Source organism: Rhinolophus sinicus, linkage group LG15, assembly GCF_036562045.2.
Source record: "Rhinolophus sinicus isolate RSC01 linkage group LG15, ASM3656204v1, whole genome shotgun sequence".
NCBI lineage: Eukaryota > Metazoa > Chordata > Mammalia > Chiroptera > Rhinolophidae > Rhinolophus > Rhinolophus sinicus.
In genome coordinates, this window is record NC_133764.1 from 34,666,126 (window position 1) to 34,686,115 (window position 19,990).

At 45.3% G+C, this 19,990-nt stretch overlaps 3 protein-coding genes across 9 annotated transcripts in view; 1 reads left to right on the plus strand and 2 right to left on the minus strand.

Annotated features, from left to right (window-relative positions):
• Nucleotides 1-586, minus strand: part of SLC39A11 (solute carrier family 39 member 11) — a 359,240-nt gene extending 358,654 nt beyond the window's left edge. Inside the window, exon 1 of one of the 2 annotated variants that reach the window (XM_019740426.2) lies at nucleotides 452-586. Coding sequence is in view for 1 of the 2 variants with exons in the window: in XM_074319972.1 (XP_074176073.1) it covers nucleotides 452-539 (88 nt within the window). In the remaining variant the exon portion in view is untranslated. The remainder of the gene's footprint in view (nucleotides 1-451) is intronic. The other variant, XM_074319972.1, reaches the window with a different exon arrangement.
• Nucleotides 1-14,381, plus strand: COG1 (component of oligomeric golgi complex 1). 3 transcript variants are annotated; one of them, XM_019740417.2, is made up of 15 exons: nucleotides 1-349; nucleotides 6,260-6,501; nucleotides 6,651-6,832; nucleotides 6,975-7,145; nucleotides 7,506-7,662; nucleotides 8,207-8,417; nucleotides 8,823-9,614; nucleotides 10,164-10,310; nucleotides 10,767-10,928; nucleotides 11,734-11,861; nucleotides 12,349-12,457; nucleotides 12,882-12,991; nucleotides 13,073-13,148; nucleotides 13,614-13,648; nucleotides 14,188-14,381. In XM_019740417.2, the coding sequence occupies exons 1-14, from the start codon at nucleotides 35-37 to the stop codon at nucleotides 13,626-13,628; spliced, it is 2,817 nt and encodes a 938-aa protein (XP_019595976.2). In that variant the 5' UTR covers nucleotides 1-34; the 3' UTR covers nucleotides 13,629-13,648; nucleotides 14,188-14,381. The 3 variants fall into 3 exon arrangements, with proteins under 3 accessions (XP_019595976.2, XP_019595975.2, XP_019595974.2); XM_019740416.2 differs by having other exon boundaries at nucleotides 13,614-14,381; XM_019740415.2 differs by lacking the exon at nucleotides 13,614-13,648.
• Nucleotides 13,258-19,990, minus strand: part of VCF1 (VCP nuclear cofactor family member 1) — a 17,347-nt gene continuing 10,614 nt past the window's right edge. For 2 of the 4 annotated variants that reach the window (XM_019740427.2, XM_074319986.1), the window contains exons 3-4: nucleotides 17,290-17,349; nucleotides 13,258-15,589 (exon numbers count right to left, since the gene is read on the minus strand). In XM_019740427.2, coding sequence (XP_019595986.2) covers nucleotides 15,359-15,589; nucleotides 17,290-17,349 — 291 coding nt within the window. In that variant the 3' untranslated portion in view covers nucleotides 13,258-15,358. The remainder of the gene's footprint in view (nucleotides 15,590-17,289; nucleotides 17,350-19,990) is intronic. The other 2 variants (XM_019740428.2, XM_074319987.1) reach the window with 1 other exon arrangement.

The window sequence follows — 19,990 nt, forward strand, 5'->3', positions numbered from 1 at the left end:
GGAAGTGGCCTGTTGGGCCACTGACGGGTCCAACATGGCAGCAGCGGCCGCCTCCCCCGCGCTGAAGCGGCTGGATCTGCGCGATCCTGCGGCGCTTTTCGAGACACACGGAGCGGAGGAGATCCGAGGGCTGGAGCGTCAAGTTCGGGCCGAAATTGAGCACAAAAAAGAGGAGCTGCGGCAGATGGTGGGCGAGCGGTACCGCGACCTGATCGAGGCGGCCGACACCATCGGCCAGATGCGCCGCTGCGCCGAGGGGCTGGTGGACGCCGTGAAGGCCACTGACCAGTACTGCTCGCGTCTCCGCCAGGCGGGTTCGGCAGCGTCCCGGCCGCCTCGGAACCCACAGGTTAGTCCTGACCCCCAGGTCCCCACCCCGCCCGGGGAGCCCGCCCCCCCAAACCTGCCACTCCCTCGAGTCAGCCCCACCCCCCACCTGCTGGAGCCTCACCTGCGTTTGCGAAGAGCCGGCCGCCGCTTTGGGGGTTCCTCTGCTCAGGGGAAACCGCCAGCAGCCCTTTCACTGGCTGCTGACCCATCCTCCAGTCGTTCCGCTGCTGCTCCAGGAGCCTTCCCTGACTTCCGGGCCTCGGTCCCCTCACCGCCCCCCTGGGTTCACTGGACTCTTCCGCCTAACGTTAGATGAAAACGCCAGGGGTCTCCCTCCCAAGACAGTTCAACTGCATTTGCTCCTGTTATTCTTAGAACAGATTTTTTCCCTTTATGTTCACACGTTGCTTCCAAGTTGTTGATTCCTCATCCTAATCGTCCTCCCCCCCCCACCCCACTCAAGAATAACTTCCACAATCCCAAATAGCCATTCTTCTACCGCTTGTTGGAGGATACTACCAGCCATGAAGCCATCATGTTTTAATACAACATTTTCATTTCAAAGAACTAAGGTTTCTCTAATCAGGTTATCCTAAGCGTTGGTTCCCCCAAATACTAATGATGAGACCTGATGTGGAAGGATGCAGCCCTAAACACATCCTAATATTGGAGCAGCATTTTGTTTCTCTAAAGAATGTTGCCTTAGGGAGAGAGATCCAAGATGGCAGAGTAGATAAACACCTGTCTGCTTACTTCCATGAACACATTAAGATTACAACTAGGGGTGGTTGGATGGCTCAGTCGGTTAGAGCACGACCTCTGAACAGCAGGGCTGCCAGTTCGATTCCCACATGGGCCAGGGAGCTGCGCCCTCCACAACCAGATTGAAGACAACGAGCTGCCGCTGAGCTTCCGGAGGAGCGGCCGGATGGCTCAGTCGGTTAGAGCACGAGCTCAACAAAATTGCCAGTTCAGTTCCCTCTGCAGAGGGTCCTCCCAGAGCAGTGACAAACCCCAGCCCCACACCAGCCTCCCCAGCCCAGAGTACTGGTGTGAAGAAGAGGAGCCCCCACAACATCTGGCTGTGAAAAATGGTGGGGCTTCTAACCATCGTGTGGGACGGAAGGCTGCGGGAAACCCAAATGTCCTCTTAAACAGCCCATGCACAGACTCACTCATTCGCACGCACTCACCTTGGGCTCCAGCAGAGAGACGGTGACTGGGGGGGAGAGACTGAGGTGTGTGGCCTGGGGTGGGAGGGGAGGCCTGGAGGACAAGCACCATTTTCACTGTGAGGGTGCCTACTCCCTTACAGCTGCCAGGCAGGCTCCATCTTTCCTGTGTTGAGCCCGCCCCCTCCGGCCAAATCTGAATCTGATTGGCCTGGTGAGCTCCACGCTCCACCCTGCTGACTAACTAGGACCCCCTCCCCACCCAAATTCCCCAACTTCCCTGCAGCAGCTGGCCCCACCCACATTGCAGTCTTTCTTAGAAAAGTACTGGAGTCCACAGGCCCCAGGCTGGCGGGGACTGGCCTCTGTGTGCTTTAAGACTTTTGCTGAGTAGCTCCTGGCTCAGCACTGGCACCAAATCAGAGTCTACATTAACCTGGTGACCACAATTCTTCCCATTCTTCAGACTCCCTGAGACCCTGCCTCACCCAACTCTCAGGAGACTTTATCAGTGGCTGAATCTTAAGGGAACTGGCAGGTGGCAGCCGGCCTCCGGGAGTCCTGGGTTTTTGCACAGCTACCCCAAACCCGGTACTAATGGCAGACGTCCTCAGTTCACAGTGCGGCCTCTCACACGCACCTTCAACTTTAGCACAGGCAGTAAACAACCGCAGATTGCTTCGTAACTCCTACCAGGTAGTCCTGGGCAGGTCACAGGCAGTGGGTGACCTGGGCCTGCACGGGAGCCCCTCCCCAGAGGCTCCAGAACCAACATACTTGGAGTTTGGCTTCAGACCACAGCAGAGCACCACCCAGTTAGCCCAAGTGGCACACACAAAGGGTGGTCTCAACAGGCTCCAGAGCTTGCTGGGGTGAATCCCGCTCAGTGGGGTAAGCTCCCCACACATCAGCTTATAAGCTGTGGATGTGGCCAAACCCCACAGCCGGTCAGCCTGAGGGTAAATCCCATCTACTAGGTGCCAATAGTGATCAAGTCTCAATTATAACAGGAGGGCACATACAACCCACACAAAGGACACTCCTGGAGCAGGTGACCAGGGAGACTGTGCCATTGCTCCACAGGGCACCTACTACATAAGGCCTCCCCAGCCAAGACTGGGAGATATAACAGAGCTATCTAATACTTAGAAAGAAACAAACACCAAGACACATTATAATTCAAATGGCAAAGGTTAAGTTAAAGACAAAGAATCCTAAAAACAGCAAGAAAGGCAACTAGTAACTTACAAGGGAGCCCCCATAAGACTGCTGATTTCTCAGCAGAAACTTTGCAGGCCAGAAGGGATTGGCACAAAATATTCAACATGATGAAAATCAAGGATACTCTACCCAGCAAGGCTATCATTTAAAATCAAAGGACAGATAAAGAGTTTCCCAGATAATAAAATAGCTACATTTCTATCAACAATTACTTTCAATGTAAATGGATCAAATGCTCCAATCAAAAGACATAGGAGGGCTGAATGGATAAGAAAACAAAACCCTTACGTATGCTGCCTACAAGAAACTCACTTCCGATCTAAAAACAAACACAGACAGAAAGTAAAGGGATGGAAAAAGATATTTCATAAAAATGAAAACAAAAAATAAATCTGGGGTAGCAAAACTTATACGAGACAAAATAGACTTAAAAACAAAGACTATAATAAGAGACAAAGAAAGACCCAGTAATCCCACTTCCTGGTATTTATCTGCAGAAACCCAAAACACTACTTCGAGGGGACGTGTGCATTCGTATGTTCATTACAGCGTTGTTTACAATGGCCAACATGTGGAAGCGGGGGTGTCCGTCAATGGGTGAATGGGTAAGAGTAGGAGGTACATATTATATACAATGGAATATTGCTCAGCCAGGGAAGGGAATGGGTTCTCCCCATCTGCGGCGGCATGGATGGACCTGGAGGGTGTTGTGCTGAGTGGAGTGTCAGACTGAGAAAGACAGATGCAATGTGATTTCGCTTATCTGTGGAATCTAAAGAACAAAATAAATAACCAAAACAGAAACAAACTCATAGATACAGAGAACATTTTGATGGTTGCCAGATGGGAGGGTGGTTGGTGAAAAAGGAGCATGGATTAAGAAGTACAAATTGGTTGTTACAAAGTAGTTATGGTGATGTAGGGTATAGCATAAGGACTATAGTCAATAATATTATAGTTATGTATGGTGTCAGATGGGTACGAGATTTGTTGGGGTGATAGATGGGAGGGGAATTGGGGGGCAAGGTGAAAAAGGGGAAAGGATTAAGAAGTACAAATTGGTAGTTACAAAATAGTCATGGGGATGTAAAGTGAAGCATAGGAAATATAGTCAATAATATAGTAATAACTATGTATAGTGCCAGGTGGGTACTAGACTAGTGGGGGGGGGGTCACTTTTTAAATTATATTAATGTCTAACCACTATACTATACACCTGAAATATAAAATAACATTGAATGTCAACTGTAATTGAAAAATTTAAAAAGGGGGAAAAGGTGAAGGGAAATAAGAGGTCCAAATTTCTAGGTCTAAAACAATGAGTCACAGGGATATAATATAGGGAATATAGTCAATAATATTGTGATAGCGTGGTACAGTGTCAGATGGTTGCTGGACTTATCATGGTGGTCACTTCTTTAGGTATATAAATGTTAAACAACTATCATAGTGTACCCCTGAAACTAATAAAATATTGTATGTTAGCTATGTTTTTAATAAACTTTTAAAAAAATACAGAATATTGACTTAGGGATGACAGAGTGAAAGGGCACTGAGGGTGAGAAAGGTAAACAAGGAATTTGTTTTTAACAAGCTGGGAAAAGAACCTTACAGCAACATGGAAGAAGAAATTGCAAAAGTACAATTTAGCTCCATTTTGGAACTTTTTAATTCAACCTGGATTTTAGAAGAATTCAGGTCAGTAGGCTGGGCTCGCACAATACAACTGCAGAAGGGAGGAAATACATAACTTACTATTTGAAATGAGAGACCTCATCCCTCTACAAGCTTTGCATTTAGTACATGTCCCCCATCCCCACGTCCCCACCTTATGTGGCCAACCTTTGCTATGAGTCATGCTTCAAGGTTTATTGAAAAGCTAATTTGTACTATGCCTGATTTTAGAAATGTATTTATTTGTATAATTGTTATATCTAACCTATTCTCAGTCAAACCCACAAAACTTTGCCTTCTTCAAGGCACAAAGAAATAAAAGTGCCCCAATTTCTGCTCTGACAGAGCTTACAGTCTAATCAAGGAATTAAATCCATGGAAAGCTGGTAAAAAAAAAATGGAAATCATTTCAAATAGCACTAGAAAACATTTTGATAATGGTGATTGGTTCCCAAAATAATTGTGTATACTTACCATAAGAATTCTGAAGGAAGTTACTTCAGACTTGCCTCCTGCTCAGTAAAGAGGGGCCTTTAAGGACATGAGATTTGGAATGTGGGTCTAAAATATTGAAAGACAATTAAAAACAGGTAGTCAATCTGATTAAAGCAGGGTTTCTCAACCTTGGTGCTATTGACATTTTGGCCTGGGTCATTCTTTGTCATAGGGCCTGTCCTGTGCATAGGGTATTTAGAAGCATTCCTGGCTTCTGTGCACTAGATGCCAGTAGCACCCAACCCCCCTCACTCATTATCACATCGTAATAATGAAAAATGTCTCCAGATACTGCCACATAGTCCCTGGGAGATGTAATCACCCCTCCCCCACCGCCACTCTGACCTCCCCCTCCACACACACACACACACACACACACACACACACACCAATGGATTCAAGCAGCCCTGGAAGAAAGTAGTGGAAGGACAGGAAACCTTGACCACCAGGCTGATACTGAGTATTGAGGAGCCTTTTAGAACCAAGCCCAGATATGATCCAAATGGCTTTTGAAGGTTAACTTGACAGCAAAGGAAAAGGCTAGATTGGAGTGAGTAATGAATGAACACAGCACAGTGAAATATTTTTGGATTAATCTAAGTATGAGATGATGATGGCCTGTGTCAGAACCGTGGAAGTGGTCATAGAAACGTACAGGACATGACTGTCCTGGAATTTAGGAGCAGAGTGCTGGTATATGCCAAGATTCATAGGAGGGCAGATGGCTAAGATGGTTGTTAGGGAGGTGAATTTAGTTCTACATACACTGATTATGGGATGGCAGTGAAACCACAAAGGCTCGATGGGGATTCAGGGGAGTGGTGACAACTAAGAAAGATACGGTAGTAGTGTTCCTCTTAGAGGTGATGTTTGAGGGAAGAGAATCCTGCGTAAGGACACACTGAGGCGTGGAGGCTTGAGGACTGAGCCAGGTGAAGGGGCTGGTGAAGAACAGCCGGCAGAGAAGCCCATAATGTACTCAGAGAAGCGAGAGGAGACACAGGAAGACTGAAGCTCAGAAAAAGGAAGGAGAACGCTCCCTCAAGGGCTGCTCCGTGGGGCCCCACGCTATCGAGACCTCACAAGGGTCCCTAAGAAGCAGACTGTGAGATGGTCAGGTGCAGTTTGCCTCTCCATGGGGCTGAGCAAAGGTGCACACGGCTGGTAGGAAAAACCAGTGAGCCTGCAGCACGCTCCTGACTCCAGTATTTCTACTACGCCAACTTGGATGCCTTGCTGAATGGCATGAAATCGGGCTGTTGAAAGCTTTGTGCCCTAAAATGCCCCTGCATTTCTCCCCAAGCCTGCCGGACCTGACCTTGCTTTTGTTTTGTTCTTCTGACTTAGTTCTGTGCCTTTCCCTGCAGCCACAGCCATCCCAGGAGAAGTTCTACAGCATGGCTGCCCAGATCAAGCTCCTGTTAGAAGTTCCTGAGAAGATCTGGAGCGCGATGGAGGCCTCTCAGTATCTCCATGCCACTCAGCTCTACCTGCTGTGCTGCCACCTTCACAGCCTGCTCCAGCTGGATTCTTCCAGCTCCCGATACAGCCCCATCCTCTCCCGATTCCCCATACTCATCCGGCAGGTGGCAGCAGCCAGCCACTTCCGGTAAGTAGATCCAGCATAAAGAGCATCTCTGGTGAGGGCCGCACTTCACCACTACAGTTCTATGGAGCACATCTTCTTTCCTGATGCACCAAGGTTCTTCTCCTATGGTGTGAAAAATTCCCTGCTGACCTTTGTCATCGTCTTTCTAGGTCAACCATTCTGCATGAAAGCAAGATGCTGCTCAAAGGCCAAGCCGTGTCTGACCAAGCTGTAGCGGACGCCCTCTGCTCTATAATGCTCTTAGAAGAGAGTTCTCCCCGCCAAGCCCTAACAGACTTCCTGTTGGCCCGAAAGACAGCTATTCAGAAACTCCTCAACCAGCCGCACCATGGTAGGTGTGGCTGCTTTCCACACTTTGCCCATAAACATAGGAATGGAGAAGGATGAGATCAGGGAGACTGAAGCATCCAGAGCATTTTCTGTTCCTAACTTTACTGAAGGAAATTGTTTACAAAGATGGTTTCTTCTCATAGGTGCTGGTATCAAAGCTCAGATTTGCTCGTTAGTGGAGTTGCTGGCCACCACTTTGAACCAAGCTTATGCTCTTTTCTACACTTTACCAGAAGGGCTGCTTCCAGATCCATCCCTGCCATGTGGCATGCTCTTCTCAACTCTGGAGACCATCACAGGCCAGCATCCTAACGGTGAGCTCTTAGCCAACATTTTTTATTTTCTGGTTCATTGAACTGATGTTGACTGAGCATCTACCATTTGTCAGCTACTATGGTAGGCTCTGGGGATACGGCATGAACTGGACAAATATGGACCCCAGCTTCGTGGAGGTCACAGTCTAGTGGTACAGAAGGATATTGAACTCAAATCCACACATAAGTATCTGTTTAATATCCCTGATGAGGAAGGCCCTGGACACGGTCTGTACTTTCCTTTTGCCCCTTCTTCAGCGGAGAAGACTAGGTGATTCTTGGAAATTCCTCCTCGGTCCATTTTTTAAGATGCTATTCAGAGGATAGCCCCAATTACTTCTCACTTGGCCTTCTCGTTAGGAAAGGGCATTGGTGTTCTGCAAGAAGAGATGAAGCTTTGCAGCTGGTTCAAATACCTCCCAGCATCCATTGTCGAATTCCAGCCGGTTCTCCGGACGCTTGCACATCCCATCAGCCAGCAGTACCTGAAAGACACACTGCAGAAATGGATCCACATGTAAGTAGCCAGAGCTTCCCCAGGGCTGGCAGGAGCCACCCAGGCAGCCTTGTATGTGGCCATACAAAGGCCAGTGAGGGCTGGGGGACAAGCCTGATCCCCTGGGTGACGCTGAGTATCGCCCGATAGGTGGTACCAGCCGCTCACTCAACTGCCTTCGTGGCAGATTAGCCCCCACTGTGGGAGAACCAAGAAGGAGTCTGTCTTTCAAAATATTATGTAGGGAATTGTAGATTCTCTTTATGTAAGGTTCTGCCACTCCTCAAATTTTTATTTAGCGCATTGATTTTGAAGCCATTCTACGGGGCTCTCAACTTCCTTCTAGACACCTCACAGAAGCAAGGGTAGGCCTGGTAAGGACTGCGGCTCTCCCCGCTCCGTCCAGCCAGAAATTCTGTGTGTATACATACCTTTAAATGCTCTGAGATAAATACGTTTATATATTGGGACCCAGGTAAGAGGTTTTCAAATGAAATCCTGCTGTTTTTCCTAATGTGTGAAACCACAAATCTAATGAGGCCCAAGGAAAACGATTGTGTTGCAGGTGTAATGAAGACATTAAAAACGGGATCACCAACCTGCTTATGTACGTGAAGAGCATGAAAGGGCTCGCAGGGATCCGGGATGCCATGTGGGAATTACTTACCAACAAGTCCACCAGTCACAGCTGGGATGTGGTGTGTCGCCGGCTCCTAGAGAAGCCACTCTTGTTCTGGGAGGATTTGATGCAGCAGCTCTTCCTTGACCGATTACAGGTAAGGTGGGAAGTCATGGGTCCATCTGTTTCACAGCCAATCCTCGTGTGATCTTTTGACCGTCTGGTTGACTCCTGTCACATCCTAAGTGTATTCTTACCCTGCTGACTTATTCTAGGGAGTCCCATAGAATGGCTTCCAGGGGTGGTTCTTTTGGATAAATGAACCATAGAAATGACCAGAGATCTGGATTCTGGTGCTAAAAGGGAGACCAGGCGTCTGTCAGTTGGTCGGGAACGTGTCCATGTTAATCAGTGATGACTTTGTTCTCCGCCAACACCATGTCATTTTCCTGAGCCTGGTGGAGAACATTCTGAACGCGGGGATAGACTGCCACTCAGTGCTCTTGTTTTGTGATTTCCTGAAAGCAGCTGTCATGAGAACGCTTTTCTCATTCTCTTTTAGACTCTGACAAAAGAGGGCTTTGACTCCATCTCCACTAGTTCCAAAGAGCTCCTCGTTTCAGCTCTGCAGGAACTGGGAAGCAGCACCAGCAACACCGCTGTAAACAAGCACATCCACTTTGAGCAGAACATGTCTCTGTTCCTCTGGTCCGAGAGTGCTAACGACCTGCCTTCCGATGCCGCCTGGGTCAGCGTGGCCAACCGGGGTCACTTTGCTGGCAGTGGGCTCTCCATGAAAGCTCAAGCTGTTAGCCCCTGTGTCCAGAACTTCTGTTCTGCCCTAGATTCTAAGCTGAAGGTGAAACTGGATGACCTCCTGACTTACCTTCCTTCTGGTGACACGTCTCTCTCCAAGGATGTCACCCCCATGCAAGCCAAGAACTGTGCGTTTGACAGATACGCCGACGCCGGGACTGTGCAGGAAATGCTGCGCACTCACTCCGTGGCCTGCATCCAGCACATCACAGACTGCATCCGGGCGGAGCTGCAAAGCATCGAGGGAGTTGTGCAAGGGCAACAGGATGCCCTCGACGGTGGCAAGCTGCATATGGTCCTTTTCATGGCCAGACTCTGCCAGTCACTGGCCGAACTGTGTCCTCACCTGAAGCAGTGCATCTTGGGAAAATCAGGGAGCTCCGAGAAACCAGCGAGGGATTCCAGGGCTCTGAAAAAACAGGGCAAGGGGAAAGCTCAGGAAGTCCTTCCTGTGCAGGCCCAGTGGCAGGAAGTTAAGGAACTCCTCCTGCAGCAGAGTGTGACGGGCTACCGGGTCTGGAGCTCAGCAGTTGTGAAAGTGAGTGACAGTGACTGTGTACTTTCTGTGCTCACGGGTCATCCTCCTTTGGTCTCCCTTTTATCATAGTCCGGTCTTGCCAACCTTGATAAGGTCTTTTAATAGTAAGGGAATAACAATCTCATTTTAATTCTCATTACTCTCACTTATCTCTGCCACATAGCTCAAATGTCAAGTTTTCCATTCATTTGTAGCCTGGATTTTAAAGGCAGAAATCCTGGATTTTTTGCCTTCCATCTGATGAGAATGAAAGACTTTCTCAGCTAGACATGGGTCTATATTTCCTGCTCTTCAACCTAAATATCATATTCCCTATAATCTCCACTGGTATTTTAAGAGGTGGCCCCTGGTATTTGTAGAGTAATTAGCAACAAAATTCCCACTGCTGATTTTAGTAGCCAAAAGAAGAGGGATGTGTGCCACTCACCATCCCACAGGACTTAAGCAGTGGAAGCTGGCTTCAAGGTTACTCCCGTATATTGAAACAAACTTGAAACAAATTCTACAGGATCTGAGCGGCCTTTATGGCTATTTGCCTTTTTTTACCAGGTTTTAGCTCATGGATTCGCCCAGTCATTACTTTTAGATGATGCCGGCTCAATCCTGGCCACAGCCACCAGCTGGGATGAACTAGAAATCCAGGAGGAAGCAGAGTCTGGCAGCAGTGTCACATCCAAGATCCGACTCCCTATACAGGTAAGCCAGTGCCACCATCAGAGAGCTGTGGGCTGGAAAAGGAAAAAGAGTTTAGAAAATCATTCAACAGACAGCTTCTGAGGAAGAGCTACAAGTAGTATTTATAACTTTCCACTGGGGGCAAAGTGGACGTAGGGCCAACTAAATAGCAGACCGTTTGAGAAGTCAGTGAATGATTCTTTCCTTTTGAACGGGCTGTGTGCTAATTAGAGAACCACTTACCCTAAAGGGAAAACAGCAACAGCAAACACTGTGCCACCCACCAGGTTATCCCCTGGCCCCAGAGGAAATGACAGCAAATGTCACTCGTATCTGCCAACTGGTCTGCTGTAAGGAGCTGACTGGAGATCCAGGTCCTGGCGTGTACGCCTAGTAGGGATAAATGGATCCATGTTTACTGCGGCGTCTCATTTCATTGGTGCAACTTGGCGAGTCAACACCGCTTTGTTCTTTTAGCCGTCCTGGTATGTACAGTCCTTCCTGTTTAGCTTGTGCCAGGAAATCAATCGGGTTGGAGGCCATGCCTTGCCAAAGGTGACACTGCAGGAGATGCTGAAAAGCTGTATGGTTCAAGTAGTAGCTGCCTATGAGAAGCTTTCAGAAGAAAAACAGATGAAGGTAGGTGTTTGTTTTCCATTAAAAACCCAAATACAACCTTAGCTTTTTCTTGGGTGTGAGCAGTGTGCGTTAAGATTCGGGGTTAAGGATCTCTGAGCCCAGGCCTCTGGCAGTAGTCCTGCTGGCGTCGTGACACCCATTCTGAGGTCAAGCAGGCCTTCACTGCAGGTCAGTGCAGGGGAGGATGAAAGCTTCAGTGACAAAGACCCGCTTCCCAGCCCCAGTACGGCCACGTGCTCACTGAGGGCTCGGGGCAAATCAGGAACCCGTTACCTGAGGATTAAATGTGGTCACTTAGATCAAGTGCTGGGGACACTTGAGGAGGTTGGAAGGATTACAAAGCACAGCGTATGGCACACAAGGTCCATATACTCATTTAAGGGAGTCCCTGCTGTGCAGTCCCCTCACCTTCTGTGACACCTCCTGCCCTTCCTGTGTATTCCCATTTCATCAGTAACACTTTTAAGACAAGACCACCTTCTGATTTGGGAAAGAATTCAGGTAACTCTTCTCTCCTGAGCTCCTTTCATGCAAGGAGCTTTTTTGCCTTTAAAATGACTATCTATGAGCCTGAGGCCATTTTTAAGGGCTGGGTCTCCTCCTTGCTGTGAGGTGTTTTCGTTTTAAGACCAGTTTCTAACATAACCTGTTTGTGTTGTTGTGAGATAAAACTGGCCACATGAGTATAATAAGCTTCTGCTTCTGAAATAACAAGCTGTAACTCAACCAAGACTTGAAGCTGTTTATTACGCTCATGTAACACGTCATCTCCATTAATGGGTGTGGCTGGGGAATTGATTTGCAGAAAGAAGGTGCATTTCCAATGACCCAGAATCGGGCACTGCAGCTGCTTTATGATCTGCGTTATCTCAACATTGTTCTGACAACCAGGGGTGAAGAGGTGAAAAGTGGCCGCAGCAAACAGGACTCCAGGTATCCCCTTCTCTGGGGCTCTCCCAATGCAGCCTGCAGCCTCTGCCTAATGCAAACAGCCCCTTTTCTGGGGCACCACCAAACGGTCTGCCTCTTATTGCGCATTAGCTGTGTTTGTCTTAAACAGTAAGTGCTCATATTACCAGCAAGACAAACAATAACCACCTGCTGGAGAGATTCCACAGTCAAGTGCAGTAGGTGGAATCTCATTCCTCTTTCTTCTGAGGCAGCCTACCAACTGTTGGCTCTAATTTGAGCCTGGAGGGCCCTCCCTAAAAACACCACGGAAGAATGGACTTGAATTAGACGTCACAAAGTTAAAACTCTTGGAAACGACTGAAGCACAAAGATCAGTGACAAGTAGCACAAAATCAGCAATTAAGCAGAATAAATCCAGTTCCAGGATTTCTATAGCATTAAAATACCGTAAGATTGGTTTTTGTCTTTAAAACGTGCAGAGAATCATCATCATCCTATCCCTTTTCAGAATTGAGAAAGTGACTGATGACTTGGAAGCACTCATTGACCCATTCGACCTGGATGTTTTCACACCACATCTCAACAGCAACCTTAATCGCTTGGTGCAGCGAACTTCTGTAAGTAAAGAACGGATCAGTGTGAATGAACCACCACACTCAGGTTACAAACTAAACCTGCTCCAGCACTTACTGCTCCAGGAGGCAGTGTTGGGAGCCGGTAAGACACAAATAGCTGAGTTTAAAGACTGAAAGAGGATTAAGTAAAATCTCACCACTCAGGCAACCAGGAGGTGACCCCTTCAGTTGTAGATAAGGATTAAGGTTTTACAAAGGCCTCAGAGGGGTCAGAGGCATGTGACTCTGATTCCAACCTGTGGGCAGTGAGAACAGTAATTTTGAAGCATTAACACACTCAAAAGAACATTCCCCAAAAGGATGGTTAGAAACAAAGTAGTGATCAATGACTAACACACACAGTGATTTTCTGTTAACTGGACAACAAAAACCCAGCATGTCATTTGTCCCCTTTCTCATCCGTCAGGTTCTGTTTGGATTGGTTACTGGTACAGAGAATCAGTTCACCCCCAGGAGCAGTACATTCAACTCCCAGGAACCCCATAACATACTGCCACTGGCATCGAGTCAGATCAGGTAATGAATGAGCCTCAGGCTTTTGATGGGCCCCAAAGCTTCCTGTTCACGCTACTGAAATTCTTCCATCTTGTCTTGGAGGTTCGGACTTCTTCCTCTGAGCATGACAAGCACTCGAAAGGCCAGATCAACCAGAAGCATCGAATCAAAAGCCCAGGTTAGTGCAGAAAGCAAGAGGTTCATTCCTGCTGCTCCTGTCCCCATCTCCCACCAAACCACCCAGTCCGCTCCCCTTTAAATCACCAATAAAGAACTGAAGGACAAAGTGCACTAATGCTGCTTTTAATGGTGGCGCAATATAGAAGTACAAGGTTTTACTAGCTTGAGCTGATAGAAGTTTTAAAAGATGCCCATTTACACTATCAAGTAGCCTCATAACAAACTGTATCTCGAGCTGCCAAAGCTATAGAACATATGCAGGACAGGATGGAGGTTATTTCTTGGTTCTAGTCGGGTGAGAGAGTGAACTGCTAACCCAGCACTACCATTATATTTATGGGGGGGAAAAAGTGACTTCTTTGTGTGGTTTCACCGTCCATTTCTTTTACTTGGATGGTAAATAAAAGAAATTTGCGTTCTCGAGTTTTCCATTTTCTTGTTAATACGTATTTTGTCTCAGTAGGCTGCCATCCATTAAGCCTGCAGGAGTCCTCCTGGGTATTTCTGCATTGTGTTGTGTACATGTGTGTGAGAGCTCAAACAGCTTGTCTTCTTACAGCATTTAGTTGTTGTTTGCTTTGTTGTTAGACAAAATATTGTCAATGAATCCTTTCCATATTCCCTGCCATCAAACCCATTAAGATCCAAAATCCTAGTCAAAAATCTGGTTTTAAAACTTGGGAGATGGTAGTGTAAAAAAAAAAAAATCTTGCACAAACCATCCACTTCATAAGCATGGGCTGGTGCTGTAACTTTCCCCCACAATTCTAAATTTCTACTTCAGATAACTAACCTTTAAATTCTATCCGTAGAGGAACAAACCATGGAAAGGAAGTGTGTATGTTTACCCTTTTCCTACAGTAGTTCCCTTCTTCAAACTTGAGTTCTGTCCCCATATCCTTTTCACATCCCTTCACTAGAGCTATCCATGCTTCTCAGATCTGCTGTGTGCTGTGTGGACTGAGGGGAGTGGTGGGGTTAGCAGGCAAGAGGACCTGGGTAGACTCTAAGGCACTTTCCTCTCCGTGCAATGGCAGGTTGGCCCTGCGGCACTCTCCCGAGCAGATGACCCGGTGCATCCTGGCTCCTTATTCAGACAGCTTGTCAGTGAGGAAGACGACTCATCGGCACCTTCGTTATTCAAACTTGGTTGGCTCTCTGGTATGACTAAATAACATGGGAACGTATCCACCTCTCTCTAAATAAATACTATTGCATCATTTCTTCTGAAGGTGCCTCTGCTCATTTGTTTCTAAGCCGCACCAGTCTTTCCAGTTTCAAAGGTGGAATGTGGCCCACTGGTTACTGCTGGGGTTACATTAAGCGTAAGGTGAATCCTTGTCTCACAATTCTTGTGACGTTAGACCTCAGTTCAGGTACCTTACACGTTGTCAACATTCAACAACACCTCAATTCTCGATACTACAATGAGCTCAGAAAGCTGCTGATAGAACAAGTTTGTAAGACAAAAAGTCGTTACGTATTTCTTGACTGTCGGAACTGTATGTTTTCTACTGAGATGTAGGCTCTGGAGGAATAATGGTAACAGAAGTGATCTGGGTATACGAGAGTCTGAAAGACATTCTCTCCGGGAATACAAATATGTAACAAAGAGGGGGACAGTCATTAGGGAGGGTGCTTCACTTACAGTCTCACTTGGATCTGATTGTGCCCCTGTTACAAAGGAGAGTACTTTCAACAGGACATCTACATACTAAGAGGTAGTATGGCGATTAATTTCAGTGCAAGACTGAATCAAGCTTTCTATATTTTGGAAAAAAACTTATGTTTTTTCATGGAAACTAGATACTCTTTACTAGTTTATTGAATTTAAAAAATTGAAGATCCTGCATTTTTAAAAGGCCTTTTTACATAAAGTAGAATTGCTAATTGACAGATTTGGAAATTAATCTGAATTGGACAAACTATGGATTCAACACGCAGATGAGATTTCCTCATACCGTTACCTTGACATGGATTTGATACCCACCCTCAAAAGAATCCTATAAAAATTGCTTCAAAGCCCCTTTGAAATTGCAATAGTGCAGCAAAACCACAAGTAAACAACTGCCTGTTAACCTGTTATTTCAAATATAGACTGAAAAGCCAACAGGCATTTTTTTGTGCAATTTTTTAAAACATCATAAGATGAAATATCAAATCTGCACAGCGCTGTCCCTTCACAGAAGGCAAGAAGCTGCCAGCCCATCATGTTGGAGGCCGTCCTCGGTGCTGTAGGCTGTGAAAGTGGGCCTCCTTCAGGGTCTGGTTGATGTGGAAATAAGGGCCTTGGCACAGTGCAGACTGCTCGGGCATGGGCGGAGGGCTGTGCGGGCTGCACCCGGCAACCACGTGGTTTAAGCTGCTTTCTGGCCCACTGGCCCTGTCCGGGCTGTTGATGCTGCTGCTGCTGCTCCCACCACTGTCACTGCTTGAAGACTGGAAAGAGAAAAACACAGTTTCATGGTTAGGCTGTTTTGTTTTTTGAGAACTTGACTGTGGTTTAACTGACAACACCCTATTTACGAGTATTATTCCTCCTATCTGGTTTGAGGAGTAATGGCATCAAAACATATTTTGGGCTTTACAGTTTACAAAGTACTTCACCTAAGACATTCCAGTCTAACTTCACAACTCCCCTGTAAGGTCAAGTGGGAATACTGTCCCCATTACACATCCCTAGGAAGTGGCAGGGTCCATATTCAAGCACAGGCCTTCTGACTGCAAATCCCTTCAACTACATCTTAACTCCTGTACATGTCTTCTCTACCTGCTTTTATCATTCATTCCAATAAGTTCCAATAATCAAAGGAAGAAGTTCTCAGCTTCCAAGGAAAAGAATCAGTCATTGGCACGGCATAAAAAAGGTGTCCTTATAACAAATATGATGGCTTCTGGGCACAAGTTAAAATAAAAAATAAAAACCTGTGACAATTTTGTGGTTATCATCTCATGGACACGAAAGGTATTCTCTGAATACAGAACACATACCCTGAAAAACTTTTTAAGTATTTCTTATAAAATTGTATTAGCATTTTTGCAGTTCTATATGTGTGTAAGCATGTGCATGAACTTGTCTCTTTTTTTAAACGTAACTAACATGACTTAGTGTGTTAGTCATCTTGAAGAAGGTACCCAGGGATCCCTACTAAGAGTCATTTCACAAATCTCCCTTCTTCCACTGGTGGGATTCTCAAAAGAGAAGGCAACGGTGAAGATCCTTTCAGAATTATGGTGTTAGTACAATGTTAACATTGCATTTCTAATAAATGACAACCCCAATAACTTGACTAGCAATACCCTTTATTTAGAACTCAATACAATATTGTACTAAAAGGAATCAATGCGTGAGAAAGTTAGAATTCTAGTAATTAATGATCTGGTATAAATTTTTTTTTAACGCATTAGCCCTTTGAGTTAAATTTATATTCTCTTAGACAAAGATACTGGTTTTGAAATGTCTGCTTACAACAATGTAAAATCTACACATAAGAAAAAAGACCAAAAACAAACAACCCATAGTAGTTACGTTAAAATGGAGGGATTATAGCTGCGTCTCTTTTCCTATCCTTCACTATAACTTTTTTCAATGTGGTTATTATGTATTTTCATTATCAAAATAAATGTATAAATAAAATACTGTTTCAGATAGATACTTTAAAAGTGACTTTTAAAGCACTAGTTCAATCCATTTTTCCCATCAAAAGTTATACCTAACAATATGTACGTAAACATGCCTGAAATGGCAAAGAAAGCATGTTCACAAAAGGCATCCATTATTAATAAGACTTAAACCAAGAACTGTCATGGTCCATGGGTCATTGGGAGCTACTTAACATGGGTCACATATCCCACTGCCCATAGGTCATAGGAGACAACCTGTCTATCGTTCTACAATTTAAAAAATTCACGAATGGATCATAATGGACTGAGTGACAATGGGTGGCAGAGAAAGCAGCAGCGGCCATGACATTTACTTAGAGACTTAAGAAGTCAAAGCCAATTCAAAAACAAAAATTGTCTCCCATAAAAGCCTTCCCTAACCTCGAGTATATCCGCCTAGGACGGCCGCTGGTACATCTGCTGAGGTCGTGAATGTTTAACAAGTACGTTACTACTACACTAGATAAGAAACCCACCGCGCAGAAAACCTTGTTTCCTCTTAGTCTGTTTTCCTTGTTTTTCATTACAGGTACTGTCTGAAAATTAAGGCAAGAACTAGAATCAGTTTCTAGTAAGTCAAGGTTCCATCTCAAATTATATTTATTTCACAATATAACAGCAAAGGTGACACTATTCTGAGACAAGGTAAAAGGTCCTAAACAGGTTAGAAAAGATTTCTGTACAATAACCATAAAAAAAGGGGAGAGGAACACAAATATACCAGCAATTTCTAGTCCATTTAAAAAATCTTGTAACTTAATTTTATAAAGACATGTATAAAAATGTTTAGTGTGGCCTTGTTTATAATAGCTAAAAACAACAATTTAATGTCTAACAATAGGGAAATTGGTTGTTATAGGTATATAAAGTATAATACATGAATTATAATTCGTAACAATGAAATTCTATTCGGCTATTAACAATGATCACACACACACACAAAAAACAAAAATAGAAGCCTTTAACATCTTTTTGACAGGCTACAATACAGTATGTATGTCAGCTGGTTTTAAATTTTTTAAAATAATACACACATATATATACACCAAATATAGTCTGGAAGTATATATATGCCAAAATATTTAGAATTTGGACCTTCAAGTTATATGGTGATATTGTCAATAAGATTTTAGGAAGACTGTTTTGCCTCCTCAAACTACTTGAAAATATCAAAAACTGCTTCAGTGTTATTCAAATTAGTAAAACAGCCTATACAGAACCTAGGGAGCACTTTGTGTCATTTTAATGCATACGAAATGTTACGTGTGTGTGTGTGTGTGTGTGTGTGTGTGTGTGTGTACACTACTGTCATCTAAGGTAAAAATGATACCTCTTTTTCAGAGATACTTTGGGTCTTATTTTATGCCAATTCAGACTTGTCTTCTTGCTTTAAGAGATGCTTTCGGGAGTATCTCAAAATCTATGGATGGGCCAGTGTTTTTCAAACGGAGGGTTAAACCCATTTGGTGGGTAGCAACCAGCATTAAAAAAAAGAAAGAAACAGAGGGCAACATGGTAAGGGTAATTGTTCTGTGAAACTTTTTTTCCATTATTCACAAATATATTTGGTATTTACTAGGTCACAAAGTAAAACATTTCTTTGCGTCAAAAATGTTTGAAAGTTATTGTCATCAGCCTTAACACTGTCAGCCATCAAAGTGGTCTATTTTATGGGATAAAGACTATTATTTACTTTTAACCCTGAAGGCATACAATCAAATTTTAAGTCTCTATCAGTGCTTTAAGATAAACACAGAAGTAAATCGTTTTGTCTTATAAAACCAAAAAACTTGAAATAGGAAAACATCGTCTTTCTCCCACTTGGTAGAGCCTTTTAGTATCACAGCCTTGGGGTGGGAGGGGGGCACTCCCTGACAGGGCATGGTTTTGAGAATTACAACTGCTAAACTGGCACAGAAGTGTTTACCTGGTTACTATTCCTGTTCTTAAAAAGACAGCAAGTTCTTTTACTGAAACTTTGGGACTGAGAAAGACTGGTCAACTCAGAGTCCTGTCCCCAGGAGGCCCGACTCCTCACAGACGCCTCATTGGGCAGTTTAACCAAGTCCAGTTACAAAGCTCCTTCCTTTTCTCTGAATTTTCAGTTTAGGCTTAGTGCTGACCACAGGGTATTTTCAATGACAAATTAGTATTACAAATCAAGAGGAAAAGGTCATGATCTATGAAATAAAACCGCAGGTATACAAGCACAATACAGTTACATTTATGAAGATTCTGACGGACAGGCTCTCTCTAAGTATAGAAAGGCAACTCCTAAGAATCTTGCAGTGAAGATCTGGGTGAAAAGGGAAGATTTGAAATTAGGCAGTAATCAACTCTACCCATATACCCCTGTACCTGCAGGCACCTGGATAAGAACTAGAAGAATGCTGTTTTGGAATCACTTGCTGGCTTTTCAAAAAAGTGTACATGCCAGGGTCCCACCTCAGGAAAACCTGGCACAGGTTATTCTGATGTCCAACCACTGTCCAAACAAATGTGTGTGGGCCTGCTGTGTCCCGGGAGGCACGGCACGAGGGCCACCTAAGCATTTCTTTACTGAGCTTCACCAAGATACGGTGGCAATACAGCCACCGACACAAACAGTACAGCTACTGCAGTGACAGAAATCTAGGAACAGGTGTGGATGGAGAGGCTCCTTAAGAAGGGTGTCTGAACAGGGCCTAGAAGGAAGAGGAAGAATTGTAATAACCAGGGTGACAGACTGGGAGAACAGTAAGAGCAAACTCAGGAGAGTTCCAGGGAAGGAAAGCGAATGGTGTGGTGTGGCTGTGCCCCGCCCCCCGCCACCACCCCGCCCGGGAAGTGTTAGTGAGACGAAACACACACAAGGGGTCATGCTAGCCGGTAAGTGCCTGAGGTCTACAGGAACTTCCGGGCCTGTAAGACACTAGGAGTGAGGGTGCTAGGGGGCTGTTGAGTCGAATGAGGTAGGGGACACTGAACAGAGGCCATCGGGGAAGTTTTCTGATATGTCAAGCAGGAAGCAGGCCCACATGAAGACTGTGACAACGCAAATGAAGGGGTATGTGTCACACCCCAGAGATGGAAGGGATTCAGGAAGAAACGGAGACATGCGAGTTGACACCGAGCACCCAGGACAATGCTTGGCAAACAAGCTGACCCTTGAACAACACAGGATCTGGGATGCCAACC